This window comes from Periophthalmus magnuspinnatus, chromosome 5 (assembly GCF_009829125.3).
Source record: "Periophthalmus magnuspinnatus isolate fPerMag1 chromosome 5, fPerMag1.2.pri, whole genome shotgun sequence".
NCBI classification, from domain to species: domain Eukaryota; kingdom Metazoa; phylum Chordata; class Actinopteri; order Gobiiformes; family Gobiidae; genus Periophthalmus; species Periophthalmus magnuspinnatus.
The window spans coordinates 33284831-33306161 of NC_047130.1; the positions used below are offsets into that span (position 1 = coordinate 33284831).

At 38.4% G+C, this 21331-nt stretch overlaps 1 protein-coding gene across 1 annotated transcript in view; it reads right to left on the minus strand.

Moving 5' to 3' along the window:
- nav1b (neuron navigator 1b) overlaps positions 1-21331 on the minus strand; it is a 36531-nt gene that overhangs the window by 8410 nt on the left and 6790 nt on the right. The window contains exons 4-18 of the mRNA XM_055221803.1: positions 18989-19091; positions 17490-17849; positions 7064-7214; positions 6237-6534; positions 4862-5612; positions 4224-4613; positions 3748-3789; positions 3508-3668; positions 2934-3104; positions 2802-2854; positions 2512-2535; positions 1878-1955; positions 1099-1182; positions 650-761; positions 337-458 (exon numbers count right to left, since the gene is read on the minus strand). Coding sequence (XP_055077778.1) covers positions 337-458; positions 650-761; positions 1099-1182; positions 1878-1955; positions 2512-2535; positions 2802-2854; positions 2934-3104; positions 3508-3668; positions 3748-3789; positions 4224-4613; positions 4862-5612; positions 6237-6534; positions 7064-7214; positions 17490-17849; positions 18989-19091 — 2900 coding nt within the window. The remainder of the gene's footprint in view (positions 1-336; positions 459-649; positions 762-1098; positions 1183-1877; positions 1956-2511; positions 2536-2801; positions 2855-2933; positions 3105-3507; positions 3669-3747; positions 3790-4223; positions 4614-4861; positions 5613-6236; positions 6535-7063; positions 7215-17489; positions 17850-18988; positions 19092-21331) is intronic.

The following is a 21331-nucleotide window of genomic DNA, read 5'->3' on the forward strand; positions in this document are numbered from 1 at the left end:
GAATATAACATTGAATTAAAATTAATTGAATTCAGGATTTTAATCTCAGCGTCAGTAGTTTTGACAAGTTACGATTTACTGACTTTGATGTTAGTGTCATTCTGGCTTGTGACTATACTATACTTAATTAAATTATTGGCCAGTGGGGAAAGAGAATTGTTCTAATCACAATACATGTAAGATTCATTTTCAACTTTTCAAGCTAAATTGTCCTGGATTCAATATCAAATGTCATGAAAAAAGTCTAACCAAGTAAAATTTAAATGAAAATTCTAAATTCATTTTAATCTTTGCTAGACAATCCGTTTTTGCAGTGTAGTATCCGAGCGACCGTACCCATCCTTTCTTTTTCTTCTTTTTGGCCTCCTGCTCCTTGAAACTACCCATACTGGAATGACTGGTAGTGCTGGCAAGGCTGGAGAGGCTTTCTGAAGAGTTTTGACGGTTAATTGGCATTTCTACAAATAGAAGAAAATAATCATATATATATATATATATATATATATATATATATATATATATATATATATATATATATATATATATATATATATATATATATATATATATATATATTATATAATAAAATTAAATATATTATATAATAATTATAATATTTGCAGTAATGAAAACAATAATCCACATGTACCTTTTGGGGTAATGTCAGGACTACTGAGTGCCCCCTGAATAATTTCTTGGGCCTCTGTGTTTTTCGCCTTCAGAATATCAATGGTGTCCTTAAGTTCTGTGAGCTCAAAGTCCTGCAGAGGTAATCATGGGTAAGAGCTTGCACATTATCCCACAGACCTGTAACTGAAGCAAGACTCTACAAGACTCAGGATTGTGGAATGTCTATCTCCTTTCACCAGGAATGACAGGCCGAGATGAGTAGCTGACGACAAGATGAGAATCCATACATGCAAACCTGTGACCCACATTCTTTTTGGAGTTCATGAGATGCCAATAGTTAAGCGTTGGCAAGGCAATTAGCATCGTAACAACTCTAACGACATGTTAAAATGCGAAGTTTATTCTGACAAACATGCTATGTGGTGAACATGTGGTATAGTGCTCATTAGCAATGGCATTAAAAAATACCTTCTGGTCCGAGGACACTGACAGAGTTTGTAGACGGGCCGTCATCAGCGCCAGACTCTGCTCAAAAGCAGCTACTAGATTAGCCTTGAGAGAAGCGCACAGGGAAACAAAGAGGTTAGTTTAACAGACTCAGTGCTCACAGTACAGCAAGATGAGATAACACAGCTGGAGGTGTGGGTGGGCACAAGCTTTAACAGAACTAATGCTAGAATCTCTGTTTAGGTTGACTTAGGTTTACTGAGGAACATGAACAAAGGAGTGAATGAAACACTTAAGGCAGATAAACATAATATAATATATATGTAAAATGTGTTGGTGTAGCTCAAGCATTGCAGAGAAACTAGTGGGCATTTGAGGAACAAACCTGTCCTATCTGCTAAACCCAGCATCCAGTGAGCAGGTCAGTAGGACACAGGCAGGGGAAAGCAGTCCAGTTAATAAAGCCAGGAATAGAAAGAAAGTCAGCATTAGGAGAGGAAACTAAGCATAAAATGCAGACAAAAGAACACAGAGTTTTGATTACCAGATTAGATTGTGTCATGGAGAATGGTTTTATTATGTGTGAAGTTATTTGAAAACTGTAGAAAAGCATTCTATAGTGACTACAAAGGGTTAAAACTAAGAGATAAGACCAGATGTTGGTAGCATTACAACTACCAGTAAATAATTTAGGAGAAGAAAAGATACAAGTAATGTTTCATTCCATTAGACCTCCACTTTATCAAAAGAACAGCCATGCAGCCAAGACAGGACAGAATACTCCCTAGAAACATACATACATTTGCAGAAAGCTGCATAGTGAGGTTTGCAACCTTCTCCTGGGAACACTCAAGCTCTCTTCTTAACATGCGAATTTGCTGTAGGCACAAAGAAGTGTATATTTTAGAAAACATAAAATATAGGATATTTTCTTCAAAGCTTTTTTTGTTGTAAAAACAACATTGATTGAATTATGATTTAAGTTGTTTGACATGGTGTAGACAAAACAAGTTTAGTAATGAGTTAAATCTGATATTGTCTAGGTCCTCCTACTAAGTGGAAGGTTAGATACAGTTTTGGCCCATGTTAACCCTGGTTTCAAGCCTAAAATGTGTCCTTATTTCTCTTTACACATTATGATAACTCTGATTTTGGCCAAGTTTAATTCATACATTGTTACGCTTGCAAGTTTAAATTGCACATAGAAAACCAAACATGACTGAAAATATTGAGAACCGCAGAGAGTTCTCTCCATTCAGAATTTAATATAGTGTAAAATGTGTTATTAAGAAGCTAGGACACTGACGGTATTAGATAAACTGAGCAGTGTTATAACATTGGACAGACTCCACACTATGGACTGATAAGAGCAGATGAATGAGGCTATCTACAGGAAATGACAAATGACACACAGTGACAGCACACCAGCCTTACCTCCCCCTGTATCCTCTCCTCATTCTACAGAAAGCATGGTAAAAATACACAAGAAAGGCAGATTGGAGGTTGGAGTAATTGTTTGTAAGATATAATATTCCTTTTTGTATTACTATATTAGACTAATGCAATTTACAAAATAATAACTGAATATCACATATTATAACAATGAATGCTAAGTATTCAATTCTGTGTGTAACATAAAACACATTTCTCTCACATCTTGTTAATGTGTGTTTCTGTTCTGTAATGTCTGTAATCTTATACAGAGTATGTCAAAGAAAACTCACTGAGGAATAGTTGGATGAAGCATTGGAGGCCAAAGATAATACAGAGCCATGCACTGAAAAAATATTATACAAGATTTATTGTTACAGACAACAAATGTGCCTTCAGTTAAAATTGTATTGTTGTTATCTCACCATCCTCCCCTGGTTCACGGAAAGACCCTGAACGCATCATGCTTTTTGGTCGGTCAGCCAGGGACATACTGCTACCCAGGGGGGAAGATCCGTACAGATCGCTAGAGTCACTTGGGGGGCCTATGCTGTTGGAGCGAGATATCCTCGGGGTGCCACTGGAAATGGGGGCAACTGTGTCAAAAGAAATATATTAAAAGACTGAAGTTGAACAAAGCTCAACATACTTTAGAATAGGACAACACTTGAGCACTGTTCTCTCGTTTTGATTAGTCAGTGAAAGACAACACTAAACTTCTGCAACCCTTCTATAAATATATCCTGGCTTGACCCCTTTTTGCTTCCAAGGCATTGCAAAGTTTTACCTCTTTTTTAGTTTAAACTAAATTCATTATTTATTGTTAATCACATAATTGTTTCTAATGACAATTTTATTTGTCAAGTTAACTAAATGTAACATTATATTGCCAACATCAGGATACAGAAATGGATTGAAGGTAGTTACATTTAGGATTCATTCATTAAGTATTTTTACCCAAGGTCAAAATCTAGAAGTCAAATTGGACACAAAACTTACCCACATTAGTGAGCAGAGCCTTGGTTGTGGTTGAGTGGAGGGGGCGGGTGGGAGAGGGCAGCTGAGGAGGACTATGGCTCTCTGTCATACTCATTATTGTGTGAGAGTGGCGCCTGCCTGATTTGCTTCCTTCACTCTCTGACAGACTTGAACTGCAGCGTCTGAAAAGAGGAAAGAATGTTATCTTAAAATAAAAGACAAAATATAAGATTGCATACAAATAAAAAATAATGAACATACTCTAAGCCTTTCTTCGGAAATGTATTTCTGTCTGTTTGCAAGCTGCACAGAGAAAGCAACATATGACAAACATGGACCACAATGTGATTAGACCATTTGGCACTCTATGGAATTATTAAGCATGACAAAATTATTCAAACAGAAACAGAAACTTTATTACCTCGATTATTAAGGTTAACATCATTACGCATGTTTCAAAATAACTGTCAGAGCTAAACAGTAGTGCATAGCCTTTGGGCAGGCTATGGCAGGCTTGGTTGCAACCAGGCCTCAGTTATGAGACTGCTTCTCCTCAATATTTATCTCCATTTCACATTTCACTTAAATCTGCCCTGTCTAATACAGCTTACAGGTGGAAAATCAGCCAAAATGTATCCATAAACTGTGAGACCAGAATAACATTGGATCGAGAAGGGTAATAACATCATTGCTTTACAACTTCATTCAGCCAATAAGTACAGAATCCACTACTGTACCTCTCTTGCGTGGGTGTCCTGGTGGCTGATCCCCAGGTGCCTGTGCCTCGTTGTTCTTTTTCATGCATGTCTGAGGTGCCAAACCGCGCACTGGCAGGCACACTCATCTGGAGAGGCAAGGACTCCAGGCTACGGTGCATGCCTGACAGCTTGGGGTATAGCAGTGGAGATCCTGTGTGGGTCTCATAGGTGTTGGAGGAGTCCAAATGGAGCACGGGCGCTGGGCTGGGAGTGAGGCGGCCGCTGCAGTGAGAACCTGCAAAGTCCTGCAGCTTAGAGTACGGGGGTACTTTGGGAGGCAGGTCCTGGATGGTCACACATGAGTCAAGGCTGTTGGAGTTTACCTTGTCCAGGTGAGCCAGACTGGGAGGACGGCCAAGTGATTTCATCCTACAAGAACAATGAAGAGATACAGTACAAAGCCTTTATTATGCAATGTTTATGTATTATCATTCTCAAATGAATGCTATGTACTACTGTTAGTAAAGAAATATATAATTTTTGTTGAGTATAGTTTGTATATAGTTCCAGTATAGACATTTCAATATAATAAAATATGTAGTGAATTTATAAATAATGAAGTAGGGTAAATGTAAGGTAGGGTAAATCAGAGGGTAAAAAAAAGAATGTGAACAGACCTTGGTGTTGTAGGTGATGAGAGCTCAGGGTATTTGCTGCTGCTGGTGCGCCTGAGGCCATGCAGTTTCAGAGCAGGTTCCTCTGTGTTTTGTGACAACATGTCCTCTCCTTTCAGAGAACCACAGTCCATATCGGCACTCACAGCCTTGGCTTTGGCCCTCTCTTTCTCCTTCTCTCGGTCTGTCTGGTTTACTGGGCCTGACATTGTACGATTAGTTATTTTACCACTGCAGCTGCTGGGTTCTTTAACCTTGGGCCCTGCAGTGCTAATGGACACGGGTTTAAGATTCAACAGACTGGGGTCAACAATACCACTGGGAGGCCGAGATGCAGGACGCCCGATGACACTGAGGGTACTTGACTTGGCTGGACGCGGCAAGCTGCGATACTGAATACTGTTCCGGGCATTAGGCCCCAGAAAGCCCTGCTCACTGCTAGCATCAAAACTGTTTTTGCGACCTGTTGGTGCTCCTACTGGCTTCACTGGGATGCCAGATGACTTGGGGGGCTTCCCCAGAGTGGAAGAGCCAGTTGAGATGGTGGCACCACCTGCTGTCATAACAGTGGCAGTACCAGTGGCTGTGGGTTTTTTGTAACCAAACGAGGCTCCAGCCACGGGTTTAACTAGACCTGAAGGAGGTTTGCGGTATTCTCCATGGTGATCCTTGCCAGCATCTGACCGAGATCGCTGTAGACCAGCAGTTTTGACAGAAATCCGAGATTTGTCCTGTGGCTTATCAATTTTAGGAGCTGCACAGACACAAGGAATGACATGGCATTAATAATAATAATAATAATAATAATAATAATAATAATAATAATAATAATAATAATAATAATAATAATAATAATAATAATAATAATAATAATAATAATAATAAAAAATGTTTTTTCTAAACCACTTGTTGTACTTTATAGCTTCCACTGGGAGACTTTCTTGAGGCCAGTTCAGGTACCTTCACTAAATTATTGCTCAGATACTGGACAGAGTGTAGAGACAAATGGATGGTAATAAATTAAATCATAAACTAACTTGTTCCATCATCATTGTTTCCTATAAATGAAAATAACTTTAAGTACTTAAAAAAAAACAAAAAAAAAAAAAAAACACAAGAAGTACTTACCTAAAACAATAATTTACTGTATGTAGTTATTATGTGACCCTGGCCTGAAATATGAATCATGTGTTTTATTACTATCAATCTACCCTATAAAATGCATTGCAGTTTTATCACAAGGGTAGTTTGTGGGATCAGTGGAATAACTGTGCTATATCCATAGGATCCATTGTCTATAAAGTGTATACCAAGAAAAAAACAGGATCATAAAGAACTCATAAACTATTAAAGGAAGTATGTGCTGTTGTTTTCTTACCTGCCACTTTGAGCATGCTCTGGGAGGTGTGGGTGATGGGAGAAGTGACTCCTACAGGGGGATTTTTGCCCTTTCTAAAGCTGCTCGGCTGTACTGAACTATGGGGCTTCTTTGCTTCTCCTTTGCCAAAGTCTTCACTTAAACTTGGGGGTTTCTTTCTCCACTTGCTTGGTGCTTCCGACTTGAGGCTCCCTGTGTCAAAGCTGGCCCTATCGTGTTTATGGCTGGATTTGCTGTCCTCACTGTACCACGAAAGTCCACTCTCCACCAGGAAGCGCTTCTCTGCATCAGTGCGGAGCTGAGGAGAGGCACAGCAGAGGGGCACAGTAAGGTTAAACTTCTGACATGGCATGTGTTATCTATGGAAATCAGTGTTCACTGTTGGTGCAATCATTTTCTTCATCTAAGACAGATTTTTGACAGTAGACCTGAAGATACACTGATATGTGCAAAGAACATTAAGGAAAGCATGAGACAAAGGATAAACTTTTTTCGGACATTGAAGAAATTTTGGCCTGTTGTATATTGACAGATGGTCCACTGAATGAATACCACCTTGTTTCTTTTAGTGAGGGTAAAAGAGCTTTGTTTTTCCATCTGTTTCTTTTGCCATTGACATGAATGCAATCCGTTGCAAGGAAAAAATAAATCTATAAAAATATACCACAGAAAAAATATTCATGTTTAGCTTTGTGGGTCCCTTCATGACAATAAAAATAGTAATTTATCAGATTCAGCTTTTTTTGTTTTTTTTTAACAAAGTAAACCATATGGAAGCCTGTCTCTGCCACATGCTAAATTACAAGCTGTTAGCTAAGTTGGCTCACCATGGCAGAAGAGCTTCGTCTGGATCCTACGGGTGTACTTGGGAGGGAGTTGAGGGACGAGCCGGCATTGAACTCTTCTGAACTGATATTCTCCGATCCATCACCGTCGCCATCACTGAGGCCACTGCTGATGGAGCTGCTCTCATCCCACCTGAAACAAAATAACACAGTGAGAGTAGGCATTTGAATTAGGGCAGACATGGGAGAAAAAAAAAAACAAAAACTAGAAGCCATCTGTCTACAGTAAGTCTTCCCTGCAGGAAACCACTTTGTCAAACAGGCAAGTCATTTGAAAATGGGTACATCTATTTGGATAGTAAAAGGCAAAAGTAAAATCTGTCAACTGGAAAAAAAGTTGTAGGAGTGAAAATGTTTCGCTGCTGCTTCCAAGCCACTTCAGTTCTGGTCAGATTGCCGGTGGACAATGCCTTACATCTATCTGAAGGGAAGAGCTAACTATACTGAAACTGGAAAAAGCTTTTGTTTACAGTTTCTGTATGTAGGCTAAGTCTATTGAGCTACACCAAGTGTGCACTATGCCTGAGACATACTTCGCCTATTCATACAACTCTTAATGGGTGTTTTTCACCTGGCTAGTTATATTGTTCTGTGTATCCTGTTTTAGTGTAGTTAGCTCCTCTCTCCAGATAAATATAGGGCAGTATCTACTAACAATCTGACCAGAACTGAAGAAGCGGATGAGCAGCGAAACATCTTCATTCCTACAACTTTTTGTCCATCTGACAGATTTTATGTTTGCCTTTTACCATGGATCAGACCTGGACGACTGAGGGATTACACAGACATCTGCTTGGATGGTAATAGCAACCAGCCATGTGGTTGTTTATTATCTTATATATCTATTGATATAGGGACAGCCTATGAGCAGCCTGTTAAAATACAGTATGATAGAAAAATAAATAAATAAATAAATAAATAACAACGTAGGTCGATTTAAAACATTAAAAACAGGTGCAGGTGTGATCATAAGTGTTAATCAGTACATTATTAAAGTGCATCAGTGGCAGCAATCTATCCAGTTTTACATGTCCTTGAAATGTATTCCATTTTTGGGAAGCAAAATAACCAAAAGTTCTAGTGTGGCCAGTTTTTAGACATAGACAATAATGAGATCTCATATTAAAGTTCCTGTATCAAAGTTCAATAAGCAAGGTAGGCCCTTATAACAGGATACACGATTTGTCTCTGTACTAAAATGATTATTTTGATTTTAAACTGTTACATAATTCCAAAATATTTCAATGGTTTTCATCAAGCCAAAACCCAAGATATTTGTGGGTGGCAACTCTTCCAATCAATGTACCATTTAGTGTATAAAGATTAAAATCTTGCTGCAGTTTTAAAATCACCTGATCAGGAGAGTAGCGGGCCCAAAAGTGAGCCTTAGGGCACTCCTTTGCTTAAAGTAAAAAAAAAAAAAAAAAAAAGATTTAAACCCTACTACTGCCTGGGTTCTGTTTGAAAGATAAGACCATTGTCAAATCTAATACACTTCAAGAGACAAGGTCCTTTAGATATTGGACAGAAATTATTTACATTCTTAGTTGTCCCACATGTGCTGTTTTCCATAATTCTGGTATAACTGCCATTTGAACTGATAAATTAAAAATATGTAATAGAGGCTGAATTCAATTTGGGGCACTAGTAATAGAAGTTTTGAATCAAACTCATCATCTCCTGTGGACCTCTTTGGATCTATGGAGTGATATGTACATATATAGTATATAGGAGAATATAGTAGACAAACAAATTTTAGTAATCAAAATTAGCAGAAATTCTGGTTATTAAAGTGAAGAAGAACAGATTATGCAGTGACTTGCAAACATTTTGTGTTTTTGGTTTTATTTCAAACAAAAGCTCTGATGCTGCCCAAACCATTAATCTGGGATTGAGACCCTCTGTGAAAGGATACAAATAATGATAGTTAAATATAATGTACAAATATTCATGGGTACCTAAGTAAAACATCTTAGATTTCAGATGTGCACAGTTTCTTGTTGAGTAACAATTCAAAGGGAGTAAATTAAATGTGGCGGACTGCTGAAATTTGTAACATGGTATTCTCTATAAAACTGGGCCAATGAGAGTGACATACCCATAAACCTTTTCTGACTTCTGCCTATGCTATAAACAAAGTCTATGAAAGGTTCAGCTAAAACCATGGTTTTAACAGCTATAGCCTGCAAACATTGGAAGACATTAGTAGGTAATATTGATGACACTCCATTTTTAAATTCAGCACTAATGCCTTGTTAAATTTACAAGTTGTGGGGCTAGTGAATGAAAGTCCACCTATAATTGCAGCAAGTTTCCCATCATTACTTCTGGCAACCACAAGGTGTAATCAAGCTCAAGCTGGCTCACAAAAAAAAAAAAAAAAAAACATTGCAGAGAGAAGGTACTTAAAGCTGAGTCACTGTAAGAGCTTTTCACTTTCGGCTGTCTTCCCCCATCCAGGAGAAGCTGCTCTTTGTGGGTCTGCAGTTTGCAATTAACAAAGGAATGGAACAAGGAAGTGCACCGAAAAACATATGGGGGGTAAAAAATGTCCCATACACATTTGGAAATAGGTATAATCATATTGTTATATAGCCACAGTTGTAAAACAGAGCCTTAACACTTTGAGGGTGGATACAGTAGATTTGAACGATTTATGGGAAACAAGCACAGGAAATATTTAACATGGCCTAAAACAAACATGAGTATGGTGATTTAGATGTTTTGAAATACCATGTGCCGCATGAGTGCAGTATTTTTTTTTTTTTTGTGGGTTCTGTTCTCCACAATTTTTAAACAATACCACCACTGTCAGCAGTTAATGACACAAATAAGCCAATGTCAGTGGATTCTGGCTGTGAGTTGTGTCTGCTCCCAGAGGTGCAACCAAGAAACTGAGTGGGAGTGTGTCAGATCATGCATACTTTAGACCAGGGTGGTAATTAAGCTTTGTGTTTTTAGTGGCTCAGCTCCAACATCTCTTGGTTTGTGCTTTGGGGAGCTAATAATTTTTATTCCCAATACACAGTGTTAAAAATAAGGTCTGGTACTAGGCAGACAACACAAACATCAACCCAAGACCGCCTTGGCAGGTGACTTGCTGAAACATGATGTAGAGCCAGACTAGACCAAAGAGATAAGAACACTCTATAATGGCCAAAATTTTTGAATAATATACTACATAAGAAGCAGTGCCTGGGAATGTAGTACACAAAGAGAGAGGAAATGTTTCTTTATTTGAAAATAAAGAAATATATAATGTATGTATGTCTAAACCATGCCAAGGTATATAGACTAGTATTTACGTTTAATACAGTGTAAGGTAAACTAAAGTGATGTCCAGACTTCATGAAGAAAACGCTTTACAATGCCATAATAACAGTAAGGACAAGAAGTGAAAACAATCTAAAACCACAAGTTCGCTTTACCTTGGTGTAAAAAGTACTCTTTTAGTTCTTGCTGTGGGCTGCAAGGGAGACACCTTTCCAATTAAGATGCGACCAGTCATTTGTCCAGTTTGTTTAGGTTAATAGTTTTCCACGTATTATCCTTTGGCATTAAGGCACATATCCTGAGTGAAGAAAACAAACCTTCCTCAGCTCTGAAACAGACTGTTCTGATGCTTCAAAGGAAACAGTGACTCCCCCTCCACAGAGAGAGAGAGAGAGCCATGACCGACTGTGGCCAGAGGAGAGGCAATGCCTGATGCTAAACAGGGGTCTACTGTGCAAGAGCACACATTCTTTTCTGTGACTTATGATTCAATTGCTCTACCCCATGTGCCATCCTACCCATGTGCCCAAATTAGACCATGAGCCATGATTGTTTGAAGTTTTCTCAAATTTCACTAACACTAAGAAAAAAATGTTAATGTTTAACAACAACTTTTAAAACCGTGATCTAAAGGTGTACAAAACATGAATAATTCATACCTTTTCGGGGCTTGCTGGAATAACTTCTGTCTACAGTTTGTCTTAAAGAAAAATAATTCAACCACAAATCCTTAAATGAGCTGAAGACCTCCAGTGAGCCATGAGCAGTCTTGGAAAGTCATGTTTCCCTCTCATTAGTGATGGAACAGACTCTGAGATGACTTCACCAAATCTCCCTACACTCAGGGCTATGGGCTCTTTGGTCCACCCATGAGCACCCCTCACGTTAAAGAAAGCAGTTTTTCTAAGCTTGTCAGTTTGTTTACACAGCTAAGATACCTAAAAGACCCAGAAAGAATCATCTGTTTTGGTGAAGTGGGAATGTGGTATAATTTGTGACCCAGCAATGCAAATGTATTTCCAAATGTAATCCACAGAACTGTCAGGAAATTGCAGCCTCATGCAAGTCCGATTTAAAACAGACCACAATATCTCTGTTGATGCAATTATTTTAAGACTTTTCCACATTAGACTTCAGACTTTAATAGAAAAAAAGTAAAGAATTTTCTGAATGTATTTAAAGATGGTTTCCCTTGATGTTGTCGGCAAAAACTGACTTATCTTCACAGTGAGATTTTATTTATTTATTTATTCAATGTTTAACCAGGTGGGTCAATTGAGAACAACTTCTCATTTACAATGACGACCTGGATTTGAACTGTATATAGCATTGTTTTGTCTCTGTCTCCTATCTCAATCTCTGACTGCCTCTGCATGCATGTTTTGATCATAAGATCAAACCCTAAACCTAATACATTTCTAGACTTCATAAATAATGTTGGTCATGTTGCCCTGTATATCTGGGAGGCCACAGCATCTGCTAAACAAGCTGTCAACTTAAAAGCCTTGAAGTCTTGTTTCTCCTACACAGCTGCCTCACACAGATAACCAAATGACCTGTGACAGACACATTCTCCGTACGTTAATCAGATATGAATAGATTTAGAAGGATTTACAAATATTTAGATGCATTTTGTGAAAACCAAACTTTCACCAAAAAGCAGATGCTTCACTTTACTTTGACATTTGATCCAAGAATCTGAATGTTCAATAAGATTAACTCTAGTCATGTTTAGTTATTTTATGTTTAGTTATCATCATCATCATATCATTTTTATCAAAGTTTATTCATTAGTAAAGGTTAAAATTATTAGGCAAAGAATTTCTCTTTGAACACATTTAGAAAATACGGGAAAAATGTTTACATTACTATACAATATTATTCAGATAATTTGAAACTATTCCCATCTGCTACAAATTAAATAAGTATAAACTGTTTGGAAAGTAATTACTTGATTATGACGTAGTGGTCTGAAGTGCTGCCATGACAGACGATGCCCACAAGGAGGCAGAGTAACCACAGGTTATAAATAGCAAGATCCGAACCTCTAAAAAATTGGTGCTTTCAAACATGAAGCACTGAACTTTTGCGTGTCAAGATGTAGGTAACAACAAATACATATTTATTGTTAAAGAAATAAATAATGTAGCTAGCTGTAGAACTACTAATACAGCGTTCAATTATTCATAATTAAACATTAAAACCCGGGGAAGTATGACAACCTGAGCACTATCCTCTGCTTTGTCCTATTTTCTTATCAGCAATGCTATTCACATGTTGTTCCCTGTCCCACTCCCCCTGTGGAGTGTAACTCTTTCAGATGCCCTGATGACAGCTGGACCCTCTCCTCCTCCCCGCCTGGCCCTCCTCCACCCGCCTCCCTCTCCTCTTCGCCTGGCTCTCATCCTCCTCGCCCGGCTCTCCTTCTCCTCGCCTGGTCTTCCTCCTCCTCGCCTGGCCCTCCTCCACCCCCCTCCCTCCTCCTCGCCCGGCTCTCCTTCTCCTCGCCTGGTCTTCCTCCTCCTCGCCTGGCCCTCCTCCGCCCCCCTCGCTCCTCCTCGCCTGGCCGATTTTTCTTGTTTTGTCTGATTTTTCCTGTTGTTTGATTTTCCTGTTTGTTTTTGTGTGTAGGCAGCACGGTGGCTGAGTGGCAACACTCATGCCTCACAGCAAGAAGGTTTGGTTCGATCCCCGGGTCGCCCAGGCCTCTCTGTGTGAAGTTTTGCACGTTTCTCCCCGTGTCTGGATGGGTTTCCTCCGGGTACTCCGGTTTCCCCATCAACCAAAACATGAACGCCCTTCGAGACAACTGTTGTTGTGATTTTGGGCGTTACAAAAATAAAATGAATTGAATAATCACTGAAAGATTTGTAGCTGAAAAAATGCAACTCAGGCCAATTCTATTCTGACTTTTTATGTTTCCAGAGTTCAGCAAAAAGGTCTGTGCTGCCCCCTGCTGAGAGCACTACATCAGAGCAGTAAAATGGTTCTGACACTGCATTCACCCCAAATTCTCAAGACCTTCAAATAGACTTTTTGGACTGGATGACGACCATAAATCATCTTTCAAAACAGATGATAGATTTTAGGATAGATCTTTTTTTTATTTTATTTTTTTTATTAGCTAAACCAGATAACATTATTGCACAAACCAGGAAACAACAAAGATTTACAAATGTGCATATTCAGAGTTCCCACAGTATGCATGACACAGACTTGGTAAAATATTATATAAAATTAATCACATCTTCTGCCTGAGGCCCAGTATTCTTCCCTAAGTAAACAACTACACAGCCAGACGGCCACATGCAGCCATGATACACCAATGATTCATGTATCCCTTGGGTGCTGCAGTGCCCCCCTCTCCATCAGCTGCAGCAGATGGAGAGGGGAGCATTAAGGAGGGCAGTTTAGGGAGGTATTTTAGTGACCTTTAGTGGAAACAGTGAACTCTATATTGACCCCATGTGTGTTTGGGATATACACAGTGGGGGTCTGAATGCTTTAGCTTACAGTAACCTAATGCATACAGACAGCAATACACAGCAGTTCTAAAGGAAATGGGGCCTTGTTTCTTGTCAAATGTAAGTAAACCACATCCCTTACTGCTGAACCATATCACATAAAGGTGCAACCCCATGTGGTGGGCTTGTGAAATTCCAGTCACAGTAATCCAGGGTTACCACTAAGAACAGTCCTTTTGACGAAAGTGGGTCAGAAATGTGCAAGGCTCAAACATCCAGGGAAGAATTTGGTGTCGACAGAGAGGTCCAACTTACGCAGGAAAGGGAAATGAAATGCAGACAGACTGAAGCACAGATCAAATAACTTTAGAAAAATCCTGTGATGATTGTGTTTCTAAAAAAGGAGCCGTTTCCACTTGTAATAGGAAACTTTTCTACTCTCCAAAAGGCTGACTTTGACAGGCAATGCTTTATTGTGGTTAACATAGCGATGATGTCATAAGAGAAAGGGCAAAGGCTTATCAGTGGTTTTGCTTATTGGCTTTTTCCTTCGCATCATAGCAATTCATTTAAACCGAAAATGGAGGCCTCGCTTATTCGATTTTATTCCAAGCACAACACTCTTTTATTCAGGTTTGGTACTAGATTTATTATTTAATTTAATAGTAAATGAATGACAAGTAAGCAAAATATGTAATACTCAACTGAACGTACATAAAATGCTAAATATATGTGCCAAGATAAGAAAACATTTACATGGAAAAAGCACATTTTCTTGAACTCATCAAGGAAAAGGAAACCACAATTGCAATGATCTGCTAACAGAAGCCTGTAGCACAGAAAAACACAGTTCTTGCCTGTGACACCAATTACAAAACAATCCAATTAAGCGTTTGCATGCATCCTGACACCAGCTGTGCACAAGCAGCACCATCTCTCTCTGTCTCTGCACACGCCCCCCTCCTCACTCAGCTGCTATCACACTGACACACAGAGCTCCCATCACTGGGTCAGTGCAGAATGGTTGCCATGGCAGCACATCCCGAGCTGCCGCATGATGTGAGGTGTGATGCTGCTGAACCAGCCTCCTCTCTCTGCTCTGCACTGCTGCCTGTAGGCTGCTATAGGGACACCAGCTGACACTGTCCACATCTATACCACACAGCAAACTAGCAACATCAATATGGCCTTAAAATAATGCATTATGATACTATGGGAAAAATGTGTTCCATGACATCAACTGGTCTGGAGCCTGGTCTGTACAGCCTAAGTACTGTAGGCTGTAGAGTATAGTATAGGGCATAAAAGGCAAACAGTGTGAGGAATATGAGCTGGAAAAGCATTTAGATTCTTCATGTGGTGAGTGTGAGTAGAGGAAAAGGAACTGATCTCAACACTTGATGGAAAACATAATTAGAACCACTGACAAGTGAAAGTAAATTATTATGTATGATTTTCACCTACAACTGTGAGAGTTGTATTTTGACCAATGTTTCCAAAGAATAAAAATGCCTTAAACTAAAAATTAAAAACAACACAGGACAAGCTAATTTCTATTACTATACGTTGTTAATATATAACTAGAAACAACAAATATAATTCATGCTGAATATAATGTCTTAGCATGAATTTTGAAACTGTCTGTCTGGATTATGGGTGGAGCTATATTCAAACTTTGACCTTTCAAGCCAAGACTGAAAGTAGGTTAAACCATGGACTCCTGATCAAGCCTTTGGCCTGGTGGAATTTTACATTATTGATGAGTCCAACTGGACCAGTGATTACCATCAGACGAGACACATTTGGTCTCAGATAGCCAATTGTTGTCTGTATGAGTAAAATCAATATCCATCAGACAGTCAGCAATGTGCTGTGTCTGCTTCAGAAAAAACAAAGTCACTGTGGCATGTGTTACAATGTGATCTGGACAATATGTGGGCAGCATGTATTGAACGAATAGTAAAAAAAAATTAATAAAATTGAAACTGTTATACAATGTAAAACAAGAAAGAAGGGGTGAAAAGGAGTACAATTACACCTCTCTTAACAGCCGATTTTGAATGGCGTTGCCATGGTTACGCACAGGGAGGTTGATCTATTTTTGAGTGCGGGAAGCTAATGGTCCTCATTGAGCAAAGCTGAGAGTGTGTGACAAGAATGTACAGTAGAATGCAAATGTATCACACATGGATGAGAAAATTCAGCTGTGAGGTGTTGCTTCAAAAAGAGGATTAGCTTCTGTTCACAACATAAACGGGTTTGATATCGCTGTATTTATAAGGCTGAAATCACCTGTCGCAGCAAAAGCATTCTCAGATTGTTCTTGAAAAGCAGCCAGTATTCAGAAAAGAGTGAAATAGTACAGGCTTCTTCTCCACTTTTTTATACTGTTATACAGATACAACATTTAATACAACAAAATACTTACAAAGCAAAACCAAACAATCTACAACTATCAATGTATCCACATCCCCTTGCAAAAGTCCAGTTCAGCCTCAGGCTGCTTCATTCTCCCTACATCAATCTCACTATGCAAAATCCATTTGGTAACATAAGCACTCACATTTTAGTCAAAGATCAGTCAAATCAAATTCAATCTGATCTAGTGCTATGCTATGTGGGAATTTTCAACTTCCCTTCTCAAAAAAGAAGCCCTAATTTTGCTTTGCTCTGTAATCAGTAAACAAAATCCGTTACAATGTTAGTCTGATTATACCTAACCCTTCATTCCAAGGCACTTCACTTAAAATGACCCACTATTTTCCTCTCGCATCTATTGCCCTTCAAAGCAAGTCCCTCATTTTGCCTCCTTAAAGTCCCCTTGGGGTAAGTCAAAACACAACCAGCTCAGTTAATGCTCTCAAGGCAGAGCTTAAGTCCCAGTGCATGTGCAACTGTGATAAAGCTCCCTAACCGCACCAGAGCACTGTCCTGGATTCCTTCACTACCTCTTTACTTACTCTGTCCATTGTCCATGCGTATGGGAGATGGAATTAGATCAGAACACACAAAGGACTAGAGAGAAAGCAACTGGTTGAAGGGAATAGAGTAATGCAACTTCTTTTATTGTTTATTTTAGTAAAAAAAATAAGAATATAAGATAAACATAATTTCCTTTGAAGCTGGATAATAGGAATGCAAACAATATCTATTTGGTTATACAACTCAACTATCACCCAGAAGTTACGTTTAGATCCCGGAAACATCTCTCATAAGTTAAAACACATGGTACCCAAGATTTATTAAGGTACGCTTTGATCTATTCTAAAAGTATCTTTGCAGATACTAAATTCTCGGTTAGTAGACACAGTTTTTGGTTTGTAGATGTCATCTCACTGCACCTTGTAAGCAAATGATTTCATATTTTAAAGGGTACAAAATGCTTAACTTTTACCTATTGTAAAAAATAATCAGTGTTATTAGGCACTGTGAATAACATTTGATTGATTTCTCTTTCTTGAAATTTGAAGGAATGTCAAAGTAGTCATTACCTGGAAGAAAACCTGGGACCCTAATATTGATTGCTGTGACTTGAATGCAACACTCTGACCCTTTAAAAGTCAAAAGGTGGAGGCTGAAAGGAACAACCAGCAGCAGCAGTTGTTATGGCAACACCAGATGCTGAATTTCATGTTTCATTTTATGTCATCTTTTGTGTTGTTCACTCTTACCCATTAGCCAGGTTGTCATCATCATCGTCAGGCAGGCTCTTCCCCAGAAGGTCACTGTCACTAAGGTAACCAGACTTGAGGTCGGGATCGTCCATATCCAGGCCCTCTATGAGCTCGATGCGTGATGTGCTGTTGAGGCGGCCAGTGCAGCGGGCGGGCATGGTGTGAGCGGTATACTGAGAGTTGCCCTTACTACCCTGGTACCCCACTCCTGCGGAAGAGGGAGCGTCCCCGGCCTGAAGGCGAGGGCTGGACTGACCATGGCGCCAGGACAGAGGCGAGGAGCGGTTGGACAAGCTGGATAAACTGCGAGCATTGGTCTCATCACTGTCATAGCCAATGTTACTGCTGTCCACACAACTAAAGAGAAAACAGATGGACATTAGACTAAATATTAAAGATATTGAAAACCCGCTTTTTCTGTATCAGAAAGCTTTTGAAGGAAACCAAAAATGGCATTGAGTCACCATTGACCTACATGCAGCAGTTATGTCGCAATGTCTTCTGGGACTAAAGTAAAGCTGTGACATTGAGCAAATAATAATAGGCCATTTAAAGATAGTTAACCCTTTTTAATCTCAGGGCAATGTACTAACACTTTACTATTGAATGCATTGTAGGGTACACATGTTAAATGTTTTTTAGTAGTAGTGAAAAAGAGTAAATTCAAGATATATCGTTCAGTATGCCTGCAGATTTATAGAAATAAAGGAATATATGTACTTGTTTTCTTGATAGTTAATAGACATTGGTAAAACTTGTTAATCGACACAGTCAATATGTTAATGCAATGATCATAACAAAATGTTTTAATACATTGTTTTGTCTGTAAAGATCAGTAATGGATCAATAACAACATTGAAAACAATGAAACAAATGTAAGTGGCCTGGAAAAAATGTGTTTTTATATTCAGTAATTATTTCCATGATTATTGTATTACACTTACAGATGATAAGTAAATGTGTGATGCATACATGTTCTGTTCACTGTAGTACTAAAATATACAGGGCTCATTTATTTATTTTACTGCTCCAAGCAATGAGACACAAGTCACGCTAGTCTCAGCATGATTCAGTGATAATCTACTCTAAGTGTGATGCAGCTGTGATGCATCAGTTTTAACATCCACATTAAATAAAAGGCCTGCCACCTCTCCTCCTTTTGTGTTGTGGTTATAGAAATAAATTATTGTCTGTTTCTTTCCTGACCATAGCCAAATAGTGAGAGATTTCTTGAATGAAGTAATGCTCATGAAACAGACAGAAACAGGCTATTTAAGAGAGAAGGGAAGCCAGATGTGGACCAGGTGCCAAGTCTCTGAGCAGCCACAGAAAAATGTTAACAGATGAATGCATTTTGAATTGATTAAACAGTTATTTGTTGCTTGTTGGATATGGGAGCTTTTAAACAAAATGTTATATATAATCATAATAGTATTGCCACTAAACTTTTACAAAGCTTTTATAATTGAAAAAGAGTAGTCAAATGTGTTACTTGCCTGTGGCTAATTTGGGATCCTCGGAGACTAGACATAGTGTCTTCCAGATTCTGGCGCAGGTCAAGGACGTTTTGCACAGTTCGCTTCCTCTGCGACTCAGGGTCTGTAGTTTAGTCAGATAGAAACACATTGAAATACATTTAGAAAGTCAAATTAAAATTTAGTTATTATGCTTTGGTTGGGAAGAATTTGTTTCTTAACAGTTAATACATGCACGATTTCACCCACATGCAGAAAATGCATCTTTATCAGGGTTGCAAGAAGAAATCAGTTATATGCCCTGCAACTCACTGGACTAACAAAAGCGAGACTGAAGAGCAGAAATACTTTATCTTACCACTAGGTGGTTCATTGACAAGATACACCAGTGTGTGTTTCTAAAAGCCAAATAAATGTACAAGGATGGGTTAGGACCAGAGTCAGGGCAGTCAAATCAATATTACAGAACAATTAGGAGTGTAGATAGAAAGATAGTCTTGACTCTACTTAATCAGACAAGCCTCACTGTAAAAAGAGTGGGTTATAAACAAGAACGGAAAGCTACACTGTTCAAGTCCACTTATTTTACAGTTTGTACTTACACTGGTAGCATTTTAAGTGCATTGGTTTAAAAGGCAATAAAACATTTTATTTTAACTATGTAAAACAAATGGAAAACTTTGAGCTGACTGCTAACTATTACCCGCTCTACCCTCTGCTGTATCACATCTACATGTACATCTAACATGTTAGAGTCTTTGGGATTCCATATAAAGTGCATACACATGTAAATCCCATTAGTTCACTTAAAGCACTATGCACTTTGTTCCTATGCAGTGACTGACAGACGTCTGGCACCATGCATTGCAGTCATGCCTACAACAGAGGAAAGGTAAACCTGGCCAGAATACTAAAGCAGATCAGAATCAGGAAAAGCCTATGAATCATGCAACTCTCCAGGAAGTGCTCCCAGCAGATGCTGCGCAGGGCCATACTGAGATGTACAGGATTTAAATCATCATTAAATGAATTACTTCTCAAATGCTGTACATCTGTTACAATACATCGAGGCATGTTAAATATGGCTTTGTTTCTTTAAAACAGTAGTACTCCAGTTCTATAGGACACGTGATAATAAGGTCAGATTTTATAGTACAAAGAGTCTATTAAGTATTTTCTAAAGAATAGATGGCTTAGAGGCAAAATCAACCTTAAAAACAAATTTCAACAGTGGGATTAATATGGGATGGTATGCCATTTATGCTAATTATTTCTCCGGGACATTGGGACACAAAACATGGATCTTTCCATGACAGTTCACTCTGAGATATGTTCTGCTCATTCCACAGTATGCTTCTCAGTACACTAGAGCTTCAGTCCATGATACATGTTTTTCAGACAACTGTAAATAATGTAGATACCATGCAAGTCCAATTTTCCAGAACTGATCAGTGAGGATCATGTCTTGTGATGAGCCAATGCCATGCAATTTATGGCAGCCATAGCCAGCAACATAGGCTGGCCAGTTAGAAAGTTAGCATTGGTTTTAATGTGTAGGCCTTAAAGCAAAACAATGAGACTGTGTGCAACAATAAAACCATCCCTTCAGGCTCATAATGAGATATCTTGCTGAAAAGAAAAATGGCTTTCACAGACTATAGGTCTATTTACAGTAACAAATAGAATGCTTGTGCATATAAAGGAGAGTTAATGGGGCAAATTACATCTTACAAACAAACCCATTACAACAGATAACATTTCAAATAAAAGATAAAAAGTACAGTACATCACATAAAGGTGGATCAGTATGCTGTCATTGCCTTTCTTATGCTTGATTTTCATTTCACTTGAACCAAACTCTTGACTCTGGTAAAAGCTGTCATGGGATTCTCTTCCCAGAAGTAAAAAAAAAAAAAAAAAAAAAAAAAAAAAAAAGAAGAAGAAAATTTATACATAATTCATAGGGATTTTGGAGAAATAATGGCCTGTATATTGATTTGAAGTATAATGGAAGTCACATTAAAGAGAAAATGAATCTATTTGAAACAATATATTCTATGCTAATGAGAAATCTAAAAAATAAATAAATAAATATATATATAAAAATTCTTAACTTGAAGAACTTGGCATGTTTTGTTGGTTACATTCAGTTCATTCAGTTTGATATGCAGATCTGTGCGATCAACATGACATGATATTCTCCCCATGTCGATAATGAGGCATGGATAATAAATTAAATCACTCATGGTCATTAAGATGCAACATGCATATGTATTCCTGAGAGTGTTAAGAGATATAATTATTTATGTACAATAGTACAAACAGTGTTTGCAATACTTGTAATAGAGATATGTCTGGATTCAT